The sequence below is a fragment of the Schistocerca serialis genome, chromosome 10 (genome assembly GCF_023864345.2).
Source record: "Schistocerca serialis cubense isolate TAMUIC-IGC-003099 chromosome 10, iqSchSeri2.2, whole genome shotgun sequence".
Lineage (NCBI taxonomy): Eukaryota > Metazoa > Arthropoda > Insecta > Orthoptera > Acrididae > Schistocerca > Schistocerca serialis.
This window is the reverse complement of record NC_064647.1, coordinates 229805684-229832999: the sequence shown is the minus strand read 5'-3', so window position 1 is coordinate 229832999 and position 27316 is coordinate 229805684. Positions and strand designations below refer to the sequence as shown.

Here is a 27316-nt window from a genome sequence, read left to right as displayed (position 1 = left end):
AGGCACGCAAGCCGCTCCACCAACGCCAAGGTCCGTGGTTCATGGGGGGTTAAAATAATTATCTGATTGTTAAAACACTCAATATAACCGGTTACCGAATTAACTGTGTTTCGGTTTTTATTGTTATTTCTCACCAGTTAAACGTAGACATCGAAGAAAGTTTGAACAATTCTAAGACTCCCTCAGATTTTTGCTTTACACTTTGCAAGGTACCTAGAATAAAAATAAACACACACACATCAAAAAAAGTCTCGCATCACCAAGGTTCTGAGAGTTCCGGAACCTCTACAGAAAATTGGAATATCGACCAACATAAACATCATTTCCAAACTTTTTATTGCGCATGAAAACCACATACTGCATGCTTTACTACCATACAGCGAGACCTTCAGAGGTGGTGGTCCAGATTGCTGTACACACCGGTATCTCTAATACCCAGTAACACGTCCTCTTGCATTGATGCATGCCTGCATTCGTCGTGGCATACTATCCACAAGTTCATCAAGGCATTGTTGGTCCCGATTGTCCCACTCCTCAAAGGCGATTCGGCGTAGATCCCTCAGAGTCGTTGGTGGGTCACGTCGTCCATAAACAACCCTTTTCAATCTTTCCCAGGCATGTTCGATAGGGTTCATGTCTGGAGAACATGCTGGCCACTCTAGCCGACGGATTTCGTTATCCTGAAGGAAGTCATTCGCAAAATGTGCACGATGGGGACGCGAATTGTCGTCCATGGAGACGAATGCCTCGCCAATATGCTGCTGATATGGTTGCACTATCGGTCGGGGGATGGCATTCACGCATCGTACAGCCGTTACGGCGCCTTCCATGACCACCAGCGGCGTACGTTGGCCTCACACAATGCCACCCCCAAACAGCAGGTAACCTCCACCTTGCTGCAGTCGCTGGACAGTGTGTCTAAGGCGTTCAGCCTGACTGGGTTGTCTCCAAACACGTCTTCGGCGATTGTCTGGTTGAAGGAATATGCGACACTCATCGGTGAGAAGAACTTGATGCCAATCCTCAGCGGTCCATTCGGCATGTTGTTGGGCCCATCTGTACCGCGCTGCATGGTGTCGTGGTACCAAAAATGACCTCTCCATGGACATCGGGAGTAAAGTTGCGCATCATGCAGCCTATTGCGCACAGTTTGAGTCGTAACACGATGTCCTGCGGCTGCACGAAAAGTATTATTCAACATGGTGGCGTTACTGTCGGGGTTCCTCCGAGTCATAATCCGTAGGTAGCGGTCATCCACTGCATTAGTAGCCCTCGGGCGTCCTGAGCGAGGCATGTCATCGACGGTTCCCGTCTCTCTCTATATCCTCCATGTCACTCCGAGGCGCCTGGACACTTCCCTTGTTGAGAGTCCTTCGTGGCACAAAGTAACAATGCGGACGCGAACGAACAGCGGTCTAGGCATGGTTGAACCACAGAGAACACGACCCGTGTACCTCCTTCCTGGTGGAAGACTGGAACTGATCAGCTGTCGGACCCCGTCCGTGTAATAGGCGCTGATCATGCATGATTGTTAACATGTTTGGGCGGGTTTAGTGACACCTCTGAACAGTCAAAGGGACTGTGTCTGTGACACTATATCCACAGTCAACGTCTATCTTCAGGAGTTCCGGGAACTGTAGTGATGCAAAACTTTTTCTTATGTATGTATTATGCTGTCGCACCATCGACGTGAACTGTAAGTTTGCTATAAAATGACATTGTTATACGGCGCAGGAAGAATTTGAAGATTTAGTTGACAATGAAAGAGCAGAAAATTACAAGGATAGACAGACGGGATTCATTGTGCTGTGTATAAGGAAGCACTTTGTGTCAAATTTGGAGGTCGGGAGCTCGTGTAGAATCTCATGGTGCGAATAGTAAAGTTTCTGCAGGTGCCCGCATTATTCTACTGTGATTTCCGAAAGTTTTAGATGGATTTGAACGAAGAGTTTGGAGACTTTATACACTCCTGGAAATTGAAATAAGAACACCGTGAATTCATTGTCCCAGGAAGGGGAAACTTTATTGACACATTCCTGGGGTCAGATACATCACATGATCACACTGACAGAACCACAGGCACATAGACACAGGCAACAGAGCATGCACAATGTCGGCACTAGTACAGTGTATATCCACCTTTCGCAGCAATGCAGGCTGCTATTCTCCCATGGAGACGATCGTAGAGATGCTGGATGTAGTCCTGTGGAGCGGCTTGCTATGCCATTTCCACCTGGCGCCTCAGTTGGACCAGCGTTCGTGCTGGACGTGCAGACCGCGTGAGACGACGCTTCATCCAGTCCCAAACATGCTCAATGGGGGACAGATCCGGAGATCTTGCTGGCCAGGGTAGTTGACTTACACCTTCTAGAGCACATTGGGTGGCACGGGATACATGCGGACGTGCATTGTCCTGTTGGAACAGCAAGTTCCCTTGCCGGTCTAGGAATGGTAGAACGATGGGTTCGATGACGGTTTGGATGTACCGTGCACTATTCAGTGTCCCCTCGACGATCACCAGTGGTGTACGGCCAGTGTAGGAGATCGCTCCCCACACCATGATGCCGGGTGTTGGCCCTGTGTGCCTAGGTCGTATGCAGTCCTGATTGTGGCGCTCACCTGCACGGCGCCAAACACGCATACGACCATCATTGGCACCAAGGCAGAAGCGACTCTCATCGCTGAAGACGACACGTCTCCATTCGTCCCTCCATTCACGCCTGTCGCGACACCACTGGAGGCGGGCTGCACGATGTTGGGGCGTGAGCGGAAGACGGCCTAACGGTGTGCGGAACCGTAGCCCAGCTCATGGAGACGGTTGCGAATGGTCCTCGCCGATACCCCAGGAGGAACAGTGTCCCTAATTTGCTGGGAAGTGGCGGTGCGGTCCCCTACGGCACTGCGTAGGATCCTACGGTCTTGGCGTGCATCCGTGCGTCGCTGCGGTCCGGTCCCAGGTCGACGGGCATGTGCACCTTCCGCCGACCACTGGCGACAACATCGATGTACTGTGGAGACCTCACGCCCCACGTGTTGAGCAATTCGGCGGTACGTCCACCCGGCCTCCCGCATGCCCACTATACGCCCTCGCTCAAAGTCCGTCAACTGCACATACGGTTCACGTCCACGCTGTCGCGGCATGCTACCAGTGTTAAAGACTGCGATGGAGCTCCGTATGCCACGGCAAACTGGCTGACACTGACGGCGGCGGTGCACAAATGCTGCGCAGCTAGCGCCATTCGACGGCCAACACCGCGGTTCCTGGTGTGTCCGCTGTGCCGTGCGTGTGATCATTGCTTGTACAGCCCTCTCGCAGTGTCCGGAGCAAGTATGGTGGGTCTGACACACCGGTGTCAATGTGTTCTTTTTTCCATTTCCAGGAATGTATATTACTGCGAAGTACACTGGTGAAGTTAAGGGCCTGCCTCGAACTATTTATCGATTTAAAACCCGCTACTGATGAATTTATGAAAAAAATAGGATCGCAGGGACGAAAATTAGAATATCCGGAATGGATCGCAGACTTTGACATGGAGTCTACACGAAACGTACTCACACCGACTTGTACTTACAGGCTAATAGTTGTCACCATCCGGCTCAGCGTGAAGGGGTACTTCGTACCTTGGTACACAGGGCACATGTCGTTTCTGACGCTGAGACTTTGCCAACTGAGCTGTCCCATCTTGAAGTTACGTTTCGTCAAAATGGTTAGAGTGATAGACAGATTGAACGTGCGTTGCGCTCTCAACCAACTGTATATTGGGTGGCTGATGATAATTCTGAGTCGACACCTAAGCCTACTGCCTTTTTGCCTTACGTAGGAAACACTTCCAACAAGATCGGTCGTATTTTACGGAAATACGATGTGGAATGTGTTTTACGAGCTCCATCTAAAATCAGAGAGCTTTTGGGTTCTGTTAAGGATGATCTTGGTCTGCGTAAGGCGGGTGTATATCACATTCCTTGTAGCTACGGCATGGCATATATTGGTCAAACTATCAGGACCTTGGAGGACTGATGTACTGAGCATAAACGGCACACACGATTACAGCAGCCAAGTAGGTCAGGTATTGCCGAACATTGCTCGGATACTAGTCATCCCATGTTATTATATAACACCGAGATATTGACATGCACGTCCAGGTATTGGGACAGTGTTGTTAAGGAGGTAGTTGAGATTAAATTAGCGAGCAACCTCGTTAACAGGGATGGAGGTTTTTGTTTAAACTCTGTTTGGAATCCGGCTCTCTCCCTTGTCGAAAAACAGAGGGACAGAGACAATGATACCTCACCTGCGAGTTCGTATCTCGCTATCGATAGCCCTGACTTTGGTCATCTTTGGTGGCACTAGTGTTCAGTGTGGGTTTTATCTTTCCTGCTTCAGTCCGAGGACCGAGGTTTTAAATTTATATGGACGTCGCCTGTCCGTTGCAGTTTGCCTTGATAACGGGGGGGGGGGGGGGGGGGGAGAGGCGGGGGTGTTCTCCCGCCGAAATATCGACGGTCGTTGAAAGTGTTACCTGGCTTAATTCCCGGAAGTTATTTGGAGGATAAAGATCTGCTTGCTAGGGTACAAGCTGCCTGCCACCTGGTACGACATACATCAGAGATGTTAGAGAGCGTGCGGCAGACCTTGACGCACCGTTGCCACGCATGGATTGAGACCGGTCGTCGTCATTTTGAATAATTATACGAGCTACGTTGTTATTATTCACTGCATGCTTTGTATACCCATAATACAATAAATATGGGCCTGCAGCCTTTTGTTCCCTTTCTGAATGTAATCCATTGTGGAGCCACTATCAACTGCTTCGATCTGGCACAAAAGGTTAGAGATGCGTTTATAAGACACGATTCAGAATAATCTCTGTATCTATTCTATAAGCGTCGGTCAAAAGTTTCCGTGTGAAAGAAACTGGTACACCAGCCAAATATCGTGTAGGGCCCCCGCGAGCATGCAACACGACATGGCATGGACTCGACTAATATCTGAAGTTGTGCTGGACGGAAATGACTGTCCATAAATACGTAAGAGTACGGTGGGATGCAGATTTCTCCTGAACAACACGATGTGTGATTGGATTGAAGAGTTCCTAGATAACAGAACGCAGCATGTCATTCTCAATGGAGAGAAGTCTTCGGAAGTAAGAGTAATTTCAGGTGCGCCGCAGGGGAGCGTCGTAGGACCGTTGCTATTCACAATTGTGGATAACATCGGAAGTTCACTGAGGCTTTTTGCGGATGATGCTGTGGTATATCGAGAGGTTGTAACAACGGAAAATTGTACTGAAATGCAGAAGGATCTGCAGCGAATTGACGCATGGTGCAGGGAATGGCAATTGAATCGCAATGTAGACAAGTGTGATGTGCTGCGAAGACATAGAAAGAAAGATCCCTTATCATTTAGCTACAATATAGCAGGTCAGCAAATGGAAGCAGTTAATTTCATAAATTGTCTGGGAGTACGCTTTAGAGGTGATTTAAAATGGAATGATCATATAAAGTTGATCGTCGGTAAAGCAGGTGCCAGACTGAGATTCGTTGGAAGAATCCTAAGGAAATGCAATCCGAAAACAAAGGAAGTAGGTTACACTACACTAGTTCGCCCATTGCTTCAATGCTGCTCACCAGTGTGGGATCCGTACCAGATAGGGTTGATAGAAGAGATAGAAACAATCCAACGGAGAGCAGCGCGCTTCGTTACAGGATCATTTAGTAATCGCGAAAGCGTTACGGAGATGATAGATAAACTCCAGTGGAAGACTCTGCAGGAGAGACGCTCAGTAGCTCGGTATGGGCTTTTGTTGAAGTTTCGAGAAGACACCTTCACCGAGGAGTCAAGCAGTATATTGCTCCCTCCTACGTGTATCTCGCGAAGAGACCGTGAGGATAAAATCAGAGAGATTAGAGCCCCACAGAGGCATACTGAGAATCTTTCTTTCCACGAACAATACGAGACTGGAATAGAAGGGAGAACCGATAAAGGTACTCAAAGTACCCTCCGCCACACACCGTCAGGTGGCTTGCGGAGTATGGATGTAGGTGTAGCTGTAGATATGAGGCATCCCAGATATGCTCAATGTCTAGGGAGTCTAGTGGCCAGCGGAAGTGTTTAAACTCAGAAGAGTGTTCCTGGACCCGCTCCGTAGCAATTCTGGACGTGTGGGGTGTCGCATTGGCTGCTGGAATTGCCTAAGTGAGTCAAAATGCACAATGGATATGAATGGATGCAGGTGATCAGGCAGGATCTTTACATATGTGTCTCCTGTCAGTCGTATCTAGACGTATCAGGGGTCTCATGTCACTCCAACTGCACATGCCCCACACCATTACAAAGCCTCCACCACCTTCAACAGTCGCCTGCTGACAAGCAGGGCCCAAAGATTCAAGAGGTTGTCTCCATACCAGCACACGTCCATCTGCTCAATACAATTTGAAACGAGACTCCTCCGACCAGGCGACATGTTTCCAGTCATCAACAATCCAATGTAGGTGTTGACGGTCCCAGGCGAGGGGTAAAGCTTTGTGTCGTGCAGTCATCAAGGGTACACGAGTGAGCCTTCGGTTCTGAAGGCTTAGCCGTTTAAATTTCTGGTTATGTTTTCATTTTAAGTTATTGCCCTTCAGTTGTTTTTAAATTAAAGTGGCTTTCAGCCAGTAATTAAGTCCCAAAGATTGAAAAAAAAAAGATTAAAAAATTTTTTTTGGGCTCTTGTAATGTTTGATCAAACAATAAAGTTGTATGTTCGAGTGTAACTGACAGCCCTTTATTTTAGCCCCTTTCCATAATTCATTCTCTGACCTGTCCTGCGGGTTAAGCATGGCATTTCATCCTGTGTTGTCTTCTGGCGGTGAAACATGAGTGTCATGCGCAGTAATCTATTCTAAACGAAAATATCGTTTTAAAAATGACAGAATACATCAGGCCTTGTTTTCTTAATTTAAAAAAATTGTCGTTGCACGGACAGTTGGCAACTAGATAATCAGCATTATAATAACTGGGAGATAGCTGAATAGTGATTCACTTAACAATCACTTTGTTGATTCCCTAAGATAGTTAATATTAATTAAAATTAGAAATGTCAGTATTACAGATGAGATAAGCGCATTTGAGCAAAATAAAAGTTAGAAGAAAATATGAATGGGACGGAAGTCGGTAGATGTGTCGTACATGTACAAGGGAACGAATCATTACAGTTTCAGCCAAACTGGATTATTTACTCAAGAGAAACAGCTTCACAAACTGAGCAAGTCAATAACATGTTGGTCAACCTCTGGCCCTTATGCAAGCTGTTATTCGGCGTGGCATTAATCGACAGAGTTGTTGGAATTCCTCGTGAGGGATACCGTGCCAAATTCTGTCCTATTGTCGCGTTAGATCGCCAAAATACCGAGCTGTTTGGAGGACAATGCCCAGAATATTCCAAACGTTTTCAACTAGGGAGAGATCCTGGCGACCTGGCTGGCCAAGATAGGCTTTCAGAAAAAATGGATGATTTATTCGAGAGAAAGACCTCCACAAAAATAACATGTTGGTCCATCTCTGGTCCACATTAAGCAGTTATTCACCTTGGCTTTGACTGATGGCTTTGTTTGATATCGTCTTGAGAGCTATCGTGCCAAATTCTGTCCAATTGGCGAGTCAGATCGTCCAAATCCCTATCTAGTTGAAGGCCCTGCAACGTTCTCAACCGGGGAAGCTCCGGCGACCTTGGTGGCCAATATAGGGTTAGCCAAGCACAAAGACAAGCATCAGAAACTCTAGCTGTGTGCAGGCGAGCGTTATCTTGTTATTAGCGCAGGATAGATTGCTATGAAGAGCGACAAAATGGGGCATAGAATATCGTCAACGTGCCATTGTGCTCTAGGATGCTGTGGATGACGACTGAAGTGGTCCTGCTATGAAATGAAGTGGCACACCAGACCATTACTCCTGGTTCTCGGGCTATGTGCCAGGTCGGTATCGCACCGCTGTCTGGAGCTTCTCTGGACACGTCTTCGGCCTGGAATCTCACTGATTGTAGTAGGACTGTCTTGAGTGATAAGTCCTGCTTAGAAATGAGCAGCAGAAACGAGTCTGGAGACGCCTCGGATGACGGTGCGATACCAACCTGACTGTCGCTTGCCATGCTAGGAGTTATTCTCAGTGGTGCCATCCCGTTTCATAGAAGGACCCCTTTGGTTGTCATTCGCGTCAGCATCACGGCACAGCGGTGCGTCGACGACATTCCGCGCCTCGTTTTGTTGCCTTCATGGCAAGCCATCCTGAACTTACATTTCAGCAAGATAATCCCCGCCCATAGACGGTGATACTTTCTACTGCTTGCTTCTGTGCTTGCCAAACCTTACCCTGGCCAGCGAGGTCGCCAGATCTCTTCCCAGTTGAAACCGTATGGAGTATTATGGGAAGGGTCTGCCAACCAGCTTGGCATTTAGATGATCTAAGGCGCCAATTGGACATAATTTGGCACGAAATCCCTGAGGAGAACATCCAACAACTCTGTCAATCAGTGCCAAGCCGAATAACTGCTTGCACAAGGGCCAGAGGTGAACCAACACGTTAGTGACTTGCTCAGTCCGTGAAGCTTCTTCTGTTGAATAAATCATCTAGATTACTGAAATTATATTCATTTGTTTAATTTATAGTCATCTGAAATTATAATCACTTGACCTAGATTTGTGTACCTTTTTGGGCTTTTGACTGACTGATTGAAAATTAGCTCGAATAACTCCTGTGGGAATGAGTTAGCCGGCCGGAGTGGCCGTGAGGTTCTAGGTGCTACAGTCTGGAACGGCGTGACCGCTACGGTCGCAGGTTCGAATCCTGCCTCGGGCATGGATGTGTGTGATGTCCTTAGGTTAGTTAGGTTTAAGTAGTTCTAAGTTCTAGGGGACTGCTGACCACAGATGTTAATTCCCATAGTGCTCAGAGCCATTTGAGCTATTTTTGAGGGAGAGAGTTGCAACAGCTTTTGTGTACTGGGGGTACGAAGATGTAACCTAAACTTATGGAGAAGTGTCCAGTTCTGTAAGTTTCGAACGTGGTGTAAGTCAGCAAGGAGTCAAATACCGAGAGTTTTGTCTGGAAAGCAGTACGAATTTGATTTTCGAGATGTGGAGTGACCTGTAAACAAGTACTGCTGTGTCTCGTTTATATGTACGGTGATGAGCTGAAACATTCTGACCACCGGTTCAACACTGTACTGGTTCACGAAAGTAGTTATTTTACCTGACATACATTCGACAAGTCCTTGGTAGACATACGAGGGAGAACCCAAAAGCAACCGGACTCCGAGGGCGCTGCCACTCGTAGACATAGTGCAGGGTTCTCACGCTAGATGGAGTTAGTAGAGACCTTCATGAAACAGCTGTGCAGACGGCGTCAGTGTAGAGCTGAACGTGCAAGTGTGGTATTGTGTTTCTCTGACTGTTGGCGGGTTACCTATACGAAGTGGTTATGGCAACTTTAAAAGAACAAAGAGTGTGTGTGAAATTTTGTGTCCTGCTTAAAAAAACTGCAATGGAGACACACCAAATGCTTCAGGAAGCTTTCCAGGAGGACGCTATGAGCCGCACACAGGTTTTCGAGTGGTTTGGGCGCTTTAAACGTCGTGAGATGTGTGTTGAAGACCAAGCTCGTTCTGGACGCCCTTCAACGTCGCGAAATGAGGAGAACATCGAAAAGGTCCGCCAAAAGATCAACGAGGATCGTCACCAAACGATCGACCAAATTTCAGCAGAGACAGGAATCAGTTGGAGCTCGTGCCAGCGGACTTTGAGTGAGGATTTGCTCATGAGACGTGTTGCTGTTAAATTTGTTCCGCGCCTTCTCACACAGGAGCAAAAAAGCATCCGCATGAATGTGTGTCAGGACTTGAAAACAGAGACTGCACGTGATCCAAACTTCTTGAACAAAGTCATTACAGGGGATGAGAGTTGGTGTTACGGGTATGACCCAGAAACCGAGCAAGCGTCGAGCCAGTGGAGGACTCCCAACTCTCCCAGACCAAAAAAAGCAAGGCAAGTGAGGTCAAATGTGAAGACGATGATCATTGTCTTTTTTGATGTTCGTGGAATTGTGCATCGGGAATTTGTACCCCCTGGCCAGACTGTTAACCAGCACTGTCACTTGGATGTCGTAAGGCGTCTGCGAGAGGATGTGAGGAGGAAACGCCCGGAACTTCGGCGATCAGTTGACTGGTTTCTACATCACGGCAACGCTCCAGCACACACGGCCTTACGAGTGACCCACTATTTGGCATCTCAGAGGTGGTCTGTCGTTCCCCACGCTCCGTATTCGCCGGACCTAGCCCCGTGCGACTTTTTCCTATTTCCACGGATGAAAAAAACGCTAAAAGGGGAGCGTTATGACGATGTGGAGGCAGTAAAAACAGCTTCGCAAAGGTCATTGGGCAATATCAAACTTAAAGAGTTCCAAACATGCTTCCAACAGTGGGAAAAGAGACTTGACAAGTGCATTGCATGTAATGGAGAGTATTTTGAAGGTGACTGAAGTAATTTTGTAAAAAGGTTCATCAATAAATTTTTTATGACAACAATCCGGTTTCTTTTGGTTCCCCTCCTCGTATGCGCAAAAGTGACGCAATTTCAGTATATTAAAGGCAGGTGGTTTTTGGTCGGAAACCTGATATCGTCCTAGATGAGCTCCATGGGTTCGCATCAACGTAATTTCTCCGCCATGCTCCTCAAACCACTGTAGCGCGATTCGGGCCCTATAACAAAGTTATCGTGACTGAAGAGACATCAGTGCCAGGGAAGATACCAAGCAGGGAGGGAAGCAGGTGGTTCGCAGTAAAATTCTTACAGTCCACAACTCTCACGGGGCCTTGGATTATTCTCAAGGAAACCCAGTTGAATGAGCGAAATAGCGTGCTGAGGAGCTGTTCGCCTAGACGACGAAGTATCCGGACACGATCGTCGACCTGGTGCAACGAGAAACGCGTTCTATCCGACCGCGCGGCACATATCCATTGCTTCACGGCCCAACCTCGATGACCACCTGCCCACCGCAGTCGTAATTGACAGTGTCATTCTCTCAACATGGGAACGTCTAGGGGTCTTTGCTGGAGGGGACCCACGTTCAATAATTTGCACGGAACGGTGTGCCCCAACACATTTGTGCCTGCACCAGCTCTGTGCCCTGCGGCGAGATCTGCCACAGATAGCCGCCTATGCTGCTTTACAAAGCGGGCAGTCCTCTGACGTCCACCTTCTGTGAAGTCATGGACGTCAGACATATTGTCACCTACTAGTGGTTTCGCCGTGTTTCAATCATTATTGATCGATGCTTAATATAGAAGCACGCGAAAAATCGTACAGCTTCGCCGTTCTCGAGACGTTCCTGCCAGATGCCGAGCCAGAACTTTCCTTATTTTTCAAAATCGCTTACATCAGTGTGAAACTTCCCCTTTGAACAATTTATACAGGACTGTGCTTAAACTGACACACAATATTTTGTTAGCGCAATGCAATCTGACTTTCAATAATCCCTACAAAAGAATGGCCCTGACTGACATTAAACTATACCTTTCACAAATCACTTACCTCACAAAAATCTTCGCTACTCAAGCTACTGCCGTACAGCGAGCGCCACTACTGCCAGCTAAATAAAAGATTCAAACTATGGAAGGCACTAACTACTGATAGGGATAGTTAGCAAATGAAAGATATTAATAGAGAACAAACAATGTCTTTACCTTAATAGTCATAATATATGTAGCAGTTCATGACAAATTACAAAACTCCGCCATCTCTCTCCCCACATCCACCACTGCTGGCGGCTCACCTCCAACTGCGCAACGCTACGTGCTGTTCACAGCCAGCTGCCTAACACTACAATGGCGAGTATTACAACAATGCAAAGCAGCCACAGACTGCACACAGCACAGCCAGTGATTTTCATACAGAGGTGGCGTTACCAATAAAAAAACCTAAACAGCCTACTTACAAGTGGACTTAACACCTTGGCGGCCCGTGACTTACACCTTGGCGGCCCGTATAGTCATTAGAATGACTATTGTTTTTACTCTCATCTACATAATAAACGTTATTAAACTGTCAGCTGAGGAAGAATAGCTGCAAGTATAATAACGTTTTATAATAATGTTTTATAATCATTTATTACACTACTGGCCATTAAAATTGCTACACCAAGAAGAAATGCAGATGATCAACGGGTATTCATTGAACAAATATTTTATACTAGAACTGACATCTGATTACATTTTCACGCAATTTGGGTGCATAGATCTTGATAAATCAGTACCCAGAACAACCACCTCCGGCTGTTATAACGGCATTGATACGCCTGGGCATTGAGTCAAACAGAGCTTGGATGCCGTGGACAGGTACAGCTGCCCATGCAGCTTCAACACGATACCACAGTTCATCAAGAGTAGTGACTGCCGTATTGTGACGAGCCAGTTGCTCGGCCACCATTGATCAGACATTTTCAATTGGTGAGAGATCTGGAGAATGTGCTGGTCAGGGCAGCAGTCGGATATTTTCTGTATCCAGAAAGGCCCGTACAGGACCTGCAACATTCGGTCATGCATTATCCTGCTGAAAAGTAGGGTTACGCAGGGATCGAATGGAGGGTAGAGCCATGGGTCGTAACACATCTGAAATGTAACGTCCACTGTTCAAAGTGCCGTCAGTGCGAACAAGAGGTGACCGAGATGTGTAACCAATGGCACTCCATACCATCACGCCGGGTGATACGCCAGTATGACGATGACGAATACACGCTTCCAATGTGCGCTCACTGCGATGTTGCCAAACACGGATGCGACCATCGTGATGCTGTAAACAGAACCTGGATTCATCCGAAAAAACGACGTTTTGCCATTCGTGCACCCATGTTCGTCGTTGAGTACACCATCGCAAGCGCTTCTGTCTGTGATGCAGTGTCAAGGGTAACCGCAGCCATGGTCTCCGAGCTGATAGTCCATGCTGCTGCAAACGTCGTCGAACTGTTCGTGCACATCGTTGTTGTCTTGCAAACGTCGCCATCTGTTGACTCAGGGATCGAGACGTGGCTGCACGATCCGTTACAGCCATGCGGATAAGGTGCCTGTCATCCCGACTGCTAGTGATACGAGGCCGTTGGGATCCAGCACGGCGTTCCGTATTACCCTCCTGAACCCACCGATACCATATTCTGCGAACAGTCATTGGATCTCGACCAACGTGAGCAGCAATGTCGCGATACAATAAACCGCAATCGCGATAGGCTACAATCCGACCTTTATCAAAGTCGGAAACGTAATGGTTCGTATTTCTTCTCCTTACTCGAGGCACCACAATAACGTTTCACCGGGCAACGCCGGTCAACTGCTGTTTGTGTATGAGAAATCAGTTGGAAACTTTCCTCATGTCAGCACGTTGTATGTGTCGCCAACGACGCCAACCTTGTGCGAATGCTCTGAAAAGCTATATTGCATATCAGAGCATCTTCTTCCTGTCGGTTAAATTTCGCGTCTGTAGCACGTCATCTTCGTCGTGTAGCAATTTTAAAGGCGACTAGTGTGTATTATAAATATTTGTACTTGTAAATCATATCTACCGATTTCCGTCCCATTCGGATAATCCCTTCGGGGTGGGTCCTTTTTTTGCCTCGGAGTGTATTACCAATAGAAACTAAAGGAAAATCCAAAGCATACCGATACCCTGGAAAATACAGGAAAACGTGGAGACTGTAACAAGCACTAAACAGCTTAAAATGAGAATTCAAAAAAAAATGGTTCAAATGGCTCTGAGCACTATGCGACTTAACTTCTGAGGTCAGCAGTCGCCTAGAACATAGAACTAATTAAACCTAACTAACCTAAGGACATCACACACATCCATGCCCGAGGCAGGATTCGAACCTGAGAATTCAAGAAAAAGTAGAAAGAAACACTGCTGAGAAAGGTAAGGTTGGTCTAGGACCGACTTACGTGTTGGCTCTTCCCATGGTTGGTCTACTGCAGCTCGCTCCAGATTTCTCGCACCGACACGTTCCCGCCGCTGTACCGTTAATACTACAAGAGCAGGTGTCGGTTCCTGAGCACCGCGGTACACACACGCCCGACGAGTCTGACGTGTAGCCGTTGTCACAAGAGCAAGTGTCTGGTGCTACACACCACCCGTGGACGCAGCCACTACTGCACCTCGGTACACATTTCCCTGACGAGTTTCGCTCGTGTGCAAAACCTTTCTCACAGCGACAGACACCAGGGGCTACGCAAGTGCCATTTCCACAACCATCGTGACATACTGGCTGGCAAGTGTTCGATTTCTGTCCATCCTTAGCGTAGCCCTCATTACATTCACAGATCCCTGGAGCTGAGCACGTCCCATTTGGGCAACCTCCTTCACAAGCTGGAATGCATCTACTGGAGTTCAACAGGTCCTTCACATAACCAGAATTGCAGGTGCAGTCCCCAGAGCTGAGACATTTGCCATTCAAACATCCTTGAGGGCAGACAGGAACACACTCTTTCTCATCCTTTACACTTTCCATGTACCCAGGATTACAGGAGCACTGGTTTGGAGCGACACACTCTCCATTCTTACAGCCTCTAGAGCAAGTTGGGCGACAGACATGGGCATTCTTGTGGTCTGGTTCATAACCAGAATCACAGTTGCAAGTGTTTGGTGCAATACATCTCCCATGATGACATCCTCCACTACAAACAGGAACACAAACACTTTTATTCGTGACGTCTTGCTGGTAACCTGCAAGACATGTACACGTGTTGGGTGCAGTGCACTTCCCATTCTGGCAACCATTGTCACACACTGGGTCACAAACCGTCTTATTATTTGCATTTTTCTGGTGCCCAACATTACAGGAACAGATGTCTGGTCCAACACACACACCATTAGTACAGTCTTTGGAGCAAACTGGCTTACATACAGACATATTTTTCACATCCCGACTGTACCCTTCATCGCAAGAGCAAACATCTGGGGCTATGCATCTTCCGTTGGAGCATCCTCCGGCACAGAGCGGCTGGCAAACAGAACTATTGATCGGATCTAGTGAATATCCACTGTTACAACTGCACATGTCAGGTGCCACACATTTCCCATTTGGACATCCGCCTGAACAGATGGGTGCACATACAGTTTTGTCTTTTACATCTTGCTGATAACCAGAATTGCAACTGCAAACATTTGGAGCTGTACATCTCCCATTTGGACAGCCACCACTACATACAGGCTTGCATATTGTCTTATCCTTGTTGTCTTGTACATATTCATCATTACAGGTACATATATTTGGTGCTACACATTTCCCATTTTGACAGTTACCCTTGCAATATGGTGTGCACATAAGCTTGTTCTTTGGATCTTGCTGGTATCCAGAATTGCAGCTGCAGGTATTTGGAGCTAAACATTTCCCATTGGGACAGTTTCCACTGCAAATGGGTTTACACAAAGTCTTATTTTCTGGATCCTGCAAAAACCCTGTGTTGCATTTACAAACGTTTGGAGCAATACATGTCCCATTTGGACACTTACCTACACAGATGGGTTTACAGACCGTTTTATTTCCTTCGCCTTGCTCATAACCAGAATCACAAGTGCAGACATTTGGGGCTGTGCATTTCCCATTGGGACACTCTCCACTGCAGTTGGGTTTGCATAATGTCTTGTTCTTGGGATCTTGGGAATATCCATTGCTACACCTGCATACATCTGGGGCAACACAGATTCCATTTGGGCAGTTGCGTGAGCAAATAGGTTTACAAACATTCTTGTCCATAATGTCTTGCTGAAAGCCTGAATTGCAAGTGCAGGTGTTCGGTGCTGTGCATATGCCATTGGGACAGTTTCCTTTGCATACTGGGTTACACTGTGATCTGTTCCTTGCATCTTGAGCATATCCACTGTTACAGCGACATACATTCGGTGAAACACATTCGCCATTTGGACAGTTACCCACACAGATTGGCTTACAAAGTGTTTTGTTGTTTGGATCTTGCTGATATCCGATACTGCAGTTACAAACATTTGGGGCTATACATTCCCCATTGGGGCAATCTCCACTGCACACAGGATTACACAATGTCTTATTCTTTTGATCTTGAGCATATCCATTGTTACAAGCACATACATTTGGTGCCACACACTTCCCATATCGACAATTTCCTGCACATACTGGTGTACAGACAATTTTGTTATTTGGATCTTGCTTATATCCAGAATTGCACGTACAGATATTGGGGGCTATACATTTACCATTGGGGCAGTTCCCACTGCACACAGGTTTACATAATGTCTTGTTCTTATCTTGTACATAACCAATGTTACAACTACATACATTGGGAGCTACACATTTTCCATTTTGACAGTTACTGACACAGACTGGCCAACAGATTGTCTTGTTGTTAGGATCTAGTAGATAACCAGAGTTGCAGGCACATACATCTGGAGCTATACATTTTCCATTTGGGCAGTTTCCTTTACATGCAGGGTTGCACAGTGTCTTGTTCTTTGTGTCCTGCATGAAACCGCTGTTACAACTACATACGTTGGGAGTTACACATTTTCCATTTTGGCAATTACCTACACAGACTGGCCTACATATTGTCTTGTTGTTTGGGTCTAGCTGATAGCCAGAGTTGCAGGAGCAAACATTTGGGGCTATACATTTTCCATTTCGGCAGTTTCCATTACATACAGGGTTGCATAATGTCTTGTTCTTTAGATCCTGCACAAAACCACTGTTACAACTGCATATGTTAGGAGCTACACATCTACCATTTTGGCAGTTACCTATACAAACTGGCCTACAGATTGTCTTGTTGTTTGGGTCGAGCTGATAACCAGAGTTACAGGAACATACATTTGGAGCAAAACATTTCCCATTTGGGCAGTTCCCTTTGCAGACAGGATTGCACTGTGTATTATTTGTGAGGTCTAATGTATATCCAGCATTGCAACTACATACATTGGGTGCTACACATTTCCCATTCTTACAATTTCCATCACACTGTGGTGTGCAAACTGTCTTGTTTTTCGGATCTTGCCTGTATCCAGAATTGCAAGTACATACACCTGGAGCAGTACATTTTCCATTGGGGCAATTTCCTTTGCACACAGGGGTGCACAAATGCTTGTTATTACTCTCTTGAGCGTATCCACTATTGCAGCTGCAGACATTTGGAGATACACATTTTCCATTGCGGCAGTCACCTGCACATACAGGCACACAGACAGTTTTGTTCTTTGGATCCTGTCGATAACCAGTATTGCATGAGCATACATTTGGTGCAATACACTTTCCGTTGGGACAGTTTCCTTTGCACACAGGGTTGCAAAGAGCCTTGTTCCTAGAATCTTGCACATACCCACTGTTGCAGCTACAAACGTTTGGTGCCACACATTTGCCATTCTGGCAGTTTCCCGTGCACACTGGCAAACAGCTTGTCTTCGTCTTTGGGTCTTGCCGATATCCAGAGTTGCAAGTGCATACGTTTGGAGAAGTACACTTTCCATTGGGGCAATTACCTTTGCATACAGGGTTGCAAAGAGCCTTGTTCTTAGAATCTTGCACATACCCACTGTTGCAGCTACAAACGTTTGGTGCCACACATTTGCCATTCTGACAGTTTCCCGTGCACACTGGCAAACAGCTTGTCTTCGTCTTTGGGTCTTGCCGATATCCAGAGTTGCAAGTGCATACGTTTGGAGCAGTACACTTTCCATTGGGGCAATTACCTTTGCATACAGGGTTGCAAAGAGCCTTGTTCTTAGAATCTTGCACATACCCACTGTTGCAGCTACAAACGTTTGGTGCCACACATTTGCCATTCTGGCAGTTTCCCGTGCACACTGGCAAACAGCTTGTCTTCGTCTTTGGGTCTTGCCGATATCCAGAGTTGCAAGTGCATACGTTTGGAGCAGTACACTTTCCATTGGGGCAATTACCTTTGCATACAGGGTTGCAAAGAGCCTTGTTCTTAGAATCTTGCACATACCCACTGTTGCAGCTACAAACGTTTGGTGCCACACATTTGCCATTCTGACAGTTTCCCGTGCACACTGGCAAACAGCTTGTCTTCGTCTTTGGGTCTTGCCGATATCCAGAGTTGCAAGTGCATACGTTTGGAGCAGTACACTTTCCATTGGGGCAATTACCTTTGCATACAGGGTTGCAAAGAGCCTTGTTCTTAGAATCTTGCACATACCCACTGTTGCAGCTACAAACGTTTGGTGCCACACATCTGCCATTCTGGCAATTTCCCGTGCACACTGGCAAACAGCTTGTCTTGGTCTTTGGATCTTGCCGATATCCGGAGTTACAAGTGCACACGTTTGGGGCAGTACATTTTCCATTGGGGCAGTTACCTGTGCATACAGGATTACAGACTGCTTTGTTCTTAGCGTCTTGTGCATAACCTTTGTTACAGTTGCACACGTTGGGTCCCACGCACTTCCCATTCCGACAATTTCCAGCACACACAGGCCTGCAGAGAGCCTTGTTCTTGGAATCCCGCTGGTAACCCTTGTTGCAAGTGCAGACTCCTGGAGCAGTGCATTTTCCATTTGCACAGCCGCCGTTGCACACAGGCTCACAGATGTTAACGCTCCCCTTCTTCTTGTAGCCCGTGCAGCAGCCAAAGACGTTGCGCTTCTTGGTAAATTTCTGTGAACAAAACGCCACTGTGAGTTACAACGAAAGTCCTGAAATGCTGCCTAATTAGTAAGCTCTGCTTAACAGTGCCATCCTGAACATCTATACTACTAAACAAAGACAAGTCGTGGTATAACTTTGTTACGAAAAATCTCGAAAAATTCTTGACCAATTTCCTTCAGATTTTTACACAATGCTCTAATAAACATTTGGACCTACAAAGGCTACGTTTAAAAAAGATATATATCTTATATAAATATTTGTATACTGTATATTTGAGAAATATTCTTAGGAAAAATCTCGAAAAGATCTTGAGTAATTTGCTTCAAAATTTTACATGATACTCTGACAAACATTTGAATGGTCAGAGGCTATATATATTTTTAATGAAATAAAGAAGCAAAAGCAATGTTGATTTATCATATACTGCAAAAGTGTTATTTGAATAACTAAATATATAAATAATACATAAATGTATATATTATCTGCCAAAAGGTTTATTATCAAATAACTCGAAAAGTTCTTGACTAATGTATTTCAGATTTTTAAATGGTAGTATGATCAACATTTAGACAGTTATATACTTTTCTTAACAACAATATATAGGTCATCTGTTAAAACCGACTGTGAGAAAGTAAATGCTGTACTATGCTGTACTGAAAAGAAAGTGCAGTTTCTTGTCTTTCTCACAGTCATTTTTAACTACGTTGACGGCACATTTAAACATTAGACAAACTGTTTTTCTTTCTCTCTCTCTCTCTCTCACACACACATAAACACATGCATGTATGTATAATGAGGAACATTGTTCTTTCTCTTTAATTTTAAACAGAGGAGGAGATTAGTGTTTAACGTCCCGTCGACAACGAGGTCATTAGAGACGGAGCGCAAGCTCGGGTGAGGGAAGGATGGGGAAGGAAATCGGCCGTGCCCTTTCAAAGGAACCATCCCAGCATTTCCCTGAAGCGATTTAGGGAAATCACGGAAAACCTAAATCAGGATGGCCGGAGACGGGATTGAACCGTCGTCCTCCCGAATAATCTTAAACAGAAACAGAACTCACAAATATGTACTGTTTTGTCTTCTCCCTCGAGGTCTGTTTTAACAGGAAACAGGGAAGTTGTGTTTATGGCATATCAGCTTATGATTAGATAGAATACTACTACGGAATCTGAAATGTCCGAAACTTACTAATCTAACCCGTTTACAGATTAAAGCTATATGAAATACTGTCACTGGAGCTATTATTCTCACAAACCCAGAAGCAGGAAAGGTCTCTCATATCCGGGATACCAATGATCCCAAACTTATTTGCTCATTCAGTATAAGTGACTTCAGTAGCCAATCAAGGTTTGCTCAGCTATAACAATAAACGAGATTCAAGGCCAGAGAGAGAGAGGGCGGAAGAAGGATATGGAGGTAGATAAGGGGGAGGGAGAGAGGGACAGAGAGAGGAGAGGGAAGGACATTAGGACTTATATCTGACTCTAGTACATATTTAGCAATTGCGAAACATTGTCAGTTCGCTAGTTGAATATCATAACACACTTGCGGGTTCTGATTATTAATACAGAAAATGTGCCAAATTAAAAGAAACAGGATATTTTTTACATAATGGATGAGGGAAATACCATAACTGCATAACTAAAATGAAAAATAATAACTGGGAAATGAATTTTTCTTTAAAATTTCAATGTTCATTTCAACTGTAGGGGTCCCAGAGGAGGGGTGGGGGTGGAGGCAGGAGGGGGCATACACCTAATATTTAGCACAAGGTTTTCGTGCATAACCAGCAAGTCTTGCATGCAGTCTCTGTTGATCCATCGTGGATACGAGAAGGCGGCTGGTCTGATGATTTAGATGGCCAGTTTCAGCGTCTCATTAATGCCATCTTCAGGCCCCTATGCACTCCATATATGGAGAAATAGAAGCATGCATGTAACTGGAGACGTCAATATCTTTGGATTCCGTGATTTTTTGTGGAAAATTTAAAAAATCAAGATACGGATGGCTCCAGTTACATGTTTCTGATCCTCTATACATGGAGTGCTTAGGGATCTGAAAATGGCATTAATGAGATGCTGAAACTGGTAGTCTAAATAAAATATCTTCATTTTTGTGTGCAGTCCTACTTGATCATGAACTTGGTTTAGCTTGATGTGATGGTTGATGCTGTGGTTTTTAAAGTTTACTTCTGCTTCACCACTTTGAGTAGTATTCATTTGTCGTTTTCTCATCATTATTTTTAGATTTTCCAACATGGAGTACTCAGTCATTTTGATTTTGTTTTCTATTTTGGATTGTTAACACTAGAACGGCGGAGCTTCTGACATTCCTAGAATGGTGGAAATGGTTCATTTTCATCCCACATAAAATATTTTCATATTTCATTTAAATAAGTACTTTTCTTAGTGTTATTTAACCCATACTTTATTTCTAGTAATCACAATAATTATTTACAATTATAAATAATAATTACTAATTTATTTGAACAACAATGTATCATACAAATTTATTGTTGCTACAGCTAACAAGTTTCTTAACTACATATTTTAATTTATTAACTATTCATACAACCTTCTAGACACATTTAGTATATTTGATCCATTTTACTCTCACATGTCTTTTACAAATAGCTCTATATTACTTTTCACTCAAGTCATCTCAAGTTGCTAGACACACTTAGCTCAGATGATTTCTGTTTTACGTTTTCCACACACAGCTTTGTGGCACTTTACACAGTTTTCGCTGATCTTGTTGCCTGTGCACTTCCTCCGCATTCTAGGTGATTTCAGCTCAATATCCTCTTCCTTTGCCTGATGGTCTTGCTCTTTCGTTTCCTTGAGTTCAATTTCCAGTTGCAGTATGAATTTCTTCCTTTCCATTTTCTTGTTAGTTATTATATTATAGATGGCCTCCGCATTTATTGCTGTCATGTCCAGTATGTTGTAGAAGACATGCATTGGCCATCTTTTACATGCAATCTTCTTAGTATATTTACAGGTCGTTTGATCAACCACTTTCACCCTATACTTTGCTGCATTGCAGGACGTTACAGTTTCCTTTCCTTACTTGCTTCTTGCTACTTCAGCATGCAGCGTACTCAGAAGAATGATATTTTCATTCTTCTTTCCTTGGTATACAGTCAAGGTACAGTCTGTGTTGCCACTCTTGTGCAGTATTGTGGTGGAGTGTTTTCAGCATTCGGCTTCCTTACTTCATTAGGTATTTCACGGTGGACCTTCTTCATTGTACCAACTAACAAAGTTTTCTTTTCTTTGAGTTTTTTAATGAGTTGAGGAGATGTAAAGAAGTTGTCTGTGGTCACATCTCTTGCTTGATTTACAAATGGCTCCATGAGACACAGAATGACGTACTCTCCAAGTGGTAGTTCCTCAGTATGCATATCCTCTTAGCTGAGATATGGGAAAGCATTACATACATACTTTGTAGTTACATCAACAGCTAACCAGAATTTGAGACCATATTTGTCTGGTTTGTTGGACATGAAATGACTAAACCTGGAACTTGCTTTGCTTGGTAACAGTTGCCTGTCAACAGTTTTCAATGAACTTTCCCCAAATTTCAGATACAAGAACTAATTTGTTAGCTTATCAGAAGCATATAGCTTAATCAGAAGCATATAGCTAAGGTAGAATATTCAAAATTTTTAGGTGTGTCCATTGATGAGAAATTAAATTGGAAGAAACACATTGATGATCTGCTGAAACGTTTGAGTTCAGCTACTTATGCAATAGGGGTCACTGCAAATTTTGGTGATAAACATCGTAGTAAATTAGCTTACTATGCCTATTTTCACTCATTACTTGCATATGGCATCATATTTTGTGGTAATTCATCACTGAGGAATAAAGTATTTATTGCACAAAAGTGTGTAATCAGAATAATAGCTGGAGTCCACCCAAGATCATCCTGCAGACATTTATTTAAGGATCTAGGGATATTCACAGTAGTTTCTCAGTGTATATACTCTCTTATGAAATTTGTTATTAACAACCAAACCCAATTCAAAAGTATTAGCAGTGTGCATAACTATAATACTAGGTGAAAGGAATATCTTCACTATTCAAGATTAAATATAATTTTGGCACAGAAAGAGGTGAATGATACTGCCACTAAAGTCTTTGGACACTTACCAAATAGTATCAAAAGTCTGACAGATAACCAACAAGTATTTAAGAAGAAATTAAAAGAATTTCTGAATGACAACTCCTTCTACTCCATAGAGGAATTTTTAGATATAAATTTTAAAAAAAAGTTGTTATATTAACTTAATTATGTTGTTAAATTAACTTAATTATGTCATGTATCGGAAAATTTGACTCGTTCCACATCATTACGAAATATCGTATTCATGATCCATGGAACTAGTATTAATCTAATCTAATCTCTAATCTAAAGCTGCCAGACGTTCAGAGTGCGACCAGAGATCATCCATAGACATACCTTTTGTGCACAACACACCCTGAACATACATGATGGCTATCAGTTTCTCCAGTTCCTCAAGTGACACAGTCCAGTCATTGTTTTTTAGTACTTTTCGAGCATTTGATTCTGTGTATTTCTTCGAGAGTCGTAGCATTGTTTCGTCAAAAATAAGGAGTAAGGTACTGATGACAGAGCTGTCTACTCGTTGGCAAGCATAAGCAATGGAACCTCCTCTCATTCACAGCTGACCACCTTCCAGAAGATGAATAATTTCCAATCTCACACACGGTTCCATCGCTTGCAGTCATCTTTGTAGACGCTTCCAACTGTACCTGCTGTGGTGAAAGAGGTGATGACTGACGTATATCAGCATCTGAATCCTTTTCAACTAATCGCCCCTCATTCACAATGTCTTAGTCTTCACTTGTGTTAGGTACATAATCATCATCTTCATCAGTGAAGTCAATTTCCGATTCAATTACTCTAAGAGATGTAACACTTCATCAGAAAGTCCATGCTGACGGTACATGTTCGAAAACGTGCTACACGGACAAAGACGGCCTGAGTGACACAACGTTAAATTGTAGCGGACTGGAATGTACTCGTTACAAGTTGCAACAATGAGGATCAACTGCTTCACGTTACTGCTCACTGTTGCCATTGTATTGTTGGATAATTTAGTTATATTGAGACGAGAAGTTACATTGGGGTCAAATCGACCCCTTCTACCATTCTAGGTATACCGAATTAAATGGCGAAGAAAATTAAAATAGTTTGTAAATACTAAAACATCTTCAGAAAGAGGATAAAAAATTAGAAAAAGTCATATAATTTCGTTAATGAAGTAAATAAACTGGATATGACAATGAACGAAAAACATATGACGGGGGTCATTTTGACCCCTTCCGCCATTCTGGTGTTAATCCACAGTGACAACATAATATTATTGATGAAGTATGGAAGTGGTGGCGTTCCTTTTGAATAAAATCTTTTTGGGTGTTAGGCTGTATCCTTAAAGTAATTAATTCACAAAATTATTTTATTCAGGTTGGTCTGGCCGAAGAAGCCTATAAATTTGCGTTACTGGCATTTATATTCATATAAAAATGCGTACTTATTGTGTACTTACGGAAGGTGCTTGTCAGTTGCTTTTAAGCATACTGTCTAAAACGATTGACTGGAAGTCTACCAGTCTTTTGAGGTAAACTGAGTTATCTGTAAGTCTTTCAGTGTTTACTTCTTGGAGAAGGGGCGGGGGGGGGGGGGGGTGTACATTCTCAAACTTTGAATAAGTTGTTCCAAAAATAGTGATATTAGACGCTTGCTGTCTCCAAAATAAATTTCTTTGGATGTCCATGTTTGTAATTTAGTTGAAAGTATCTCTCTCCAGCAGCAAATTAGTGAGATTGATTTCAACATAGAGTTTTACGAGGGTGGTCTGAAAAGTTCTCGGAATTACCACCAGAGGTCAGCGCTAGCGCAACGAGTTGTTCACGTGATGTTCATTGGACTGTTGCCTGTAAGCACGTGCCACGTCAGTGCTCTTGGAAGAGGGCTGTGGCGGAGACGTGGCTCTGTTGTTGTTCCCGATAGTGATTTGCGAGGATGGAAAAAAATCGAGATTCGAGCAGTGATACATTCTTCGTAAAGAGTGGTATGAAAGCCAAGTACATTGATGCCGATTTCCAGAATACACTGGGGGACTCTGCTCCTTCATATTCAGCTACTGCCAAGTGGACAAGTGAATTTAAGTTTGATCGGGAGAGCTTAGATGGTGATCCGCGCTCTGGTCGGCCAAGATGTGTCACTACTGCAGAAATTATTACAAAAATGCACAAAATGGTCATGGAAGACGACGATTGAAAGTGCCTGAATTTGCCAGAAGAATTAGAAATGAAAAAATTATCTGCAAGATGGGTACCACAATTCTTGACGCTGAATCAAAAACATGTGCCATTGCCATGGCAAAGTTACATGAACTGAGCTATGAATTGGTGCCATACCCGCCTTATTCACCTGATATTGCTCCGTCAGACTTCCATCTCTTCCCAAAACTGAAAATTTTTCTTGGTGGACGAAGATTAACTTCAAACAGAGAATTGATAGCTGGAGTTGACAACTATTTTTGAGGCCCGGAGGAAACTCATTTTCGAGATGGGATCAAGGCACTGGAACATCGCTGGATCAAGTGAATTAATCTACAAGGTGACTACATTGTAAAAAAAAAAAAAGTTTCAGCGATGTAAGTACTTTTCTTCTATTCCGTTCTGAGAACTTTTCAAACCACCCTTGTACTACTGTATTACTATCAGTAACACATAATAAGGATGCAAAATAGTTAATTTAGCAACAATCAATATTTACTATGAATGACTAAACTGATCAAATAAAGTTTTACACCGCCTCCATGTATGCAAACGTCGTGCATAGGCTTACCACATATTTTTTGCGTCCAACCTAGGATATATTTTTTGAAATCACTTAAGTCTTTAGAGTTTACTGCAGCATTAATCTTTAATTACTGAGCTGTATTTTGCACTAGAAACGAGTCTTGCAATAAGTGGTTTGTTCATTTTCATTACATCATAAAATACACAGTAGGTATTTTCTGAATTACTGGTAATGTTAACATTTAGCTGACATATAACAGCAGATACTGAAAGTCTACCCCTTTCGGTAGACTAAATGTTCCCTACAATTAAAAAAAAAATCTCTCAACTGTTATTTCTGTCTTTGGTTATAAAAAGAAATCTCGTTTGGTGATGCAGTAGCTGTTTTTTACGTGGCCTTTAATATCAATTTTTTCTTCATGTACAACAGAAAATTATCCTGTACGTAGTGTACAATAAACATATTCAGTTAAAAATCATGAATGCTTGACACTCCACAGCTTTCAGATATATTAATTAAAAGACATCTTCTATACATCATGAGCTGCACTAGAAGCGTTTGCTCTATGTGATATTTATTTCAAACATTATCAACAATTGTCACTGCCTATAATTTGATAGCAATAACGCACATGACAAAATGTGTACTATGTTACAGGACACATTTCAGATCCTTTTGTATTAACTGACAATCATGTCATTGCGATGTAAGTAAACTTATATTAGTGCTAAATATGTACAGTTATCTTTTGCAGAAGTCGATGCACATGCAGTTGTTGAGTCCTCTGCAACAGATGCCAATGATGACACTTCTAGTGTATTTCTAGTGCATCTCAAGGTGTATAGAAGGTGTATTTGAAAAAAACGCGTTTATTCTTACTGTCGCACAACTGTTTCAAAAATTTGTATTCCTGTTGCTGCAGTTTGACGTGAAACACACATTTTCTTTTGCCCAGTGCTAAACGAAGACAAAAAACCAATAGATATAAGCTGAGAAAAACTTTTAAACGGCTTTGAAGCGTGTTGCGGCTCGCGTTGGTGCCGTTGGTAGGTTAGCATCGTGTAATAGGGATAGTGGCGTCTCGTTCTCTTCTTGTGTTTACTGGCGCCACTACGTTTGCTAGCGTTGTCTGTCCGCGAGTGGCAGCAGCAGTGTTTATCGATATCTAGTGCGGTGGTACCATCTTTGGAGGGACATCAAGTGTTTTCCGGGTCAGAGTGTGTCGGGTAGTTCAGTTGGTACGGAGCAGCAGTTGAGGCCCGACAGCGCGAGGACGTGCCGGGACCGCTGGCGGCACGCAGGTTCAAAATGCTTCAAGTGGCTCTGAGCACTATGGGACTCAACAGCTGAGGTCATCAGTCCCCTAGAACTTAGAACCACTTAAACCTAACTAACCTAAGGGCAGCACACACATTCATACCCGAGGCAGGATTCGAACCTGCGACCATAGCAGCAGCGCGGTTCTGGACTGAAGTGCCTACAACCGCTCGGCACAACCGCTCGGCACGCAGGCACTGCCTCATCGAGGGGCTGTAGTTGTGAGGGCCACAACCTCGTTGTCCAACGGACCCAGGACGTTTGAGTTGAGAGAACATTAACCCAGCAGTGAAACCTCCAGTATTTTGAGATCACGCCGTTTGTTCGTGCGTTGCTGCTCATAGGGTCGCCGAAACGAAGAACAATGAGTGGAGTGTTTGGAGTTGGTGAAATTAATTAGCCATCCTCCACTTCTTATTATTAATAATTGAATTCCTTCTGTTATTATTGGTGAAGTTCACCCAGCGATATTTTCCTGCGTAGTGATCGCTAACGCCCAAGTTACCTGCCCTG

At 44.1% G+C, this 27316-nt stretch overlaps 1 protein-coding gene across 1 annotated transcript in view; it reads right to left on the bottom strand.

Annotated features, from left to right (window-relative positions):
- The window catches only part of LOC126424714 (fibrillin-2), a 161950-nt gene that overhangs the window by 22951 nt on the left and 111683 nt on the right, over positions 1 to 27316 (bottom strand). The window contains exons 3-4 of the mRNA XM_050087436.1: positions 18151 to 18658; positions 13959 to 17310 (exon numbers count right to left, since the gene is read on the bottom strand). Coding sequence (XP_049943393.1) covers positions 13959 to 17310; positions 18151 to 18658 — 3860 coding nt within the window. The remainder of the gene's footprint in view (positions 1 to 13958; positions 17311 to 18150; positions 18659 to 27316) is intronic.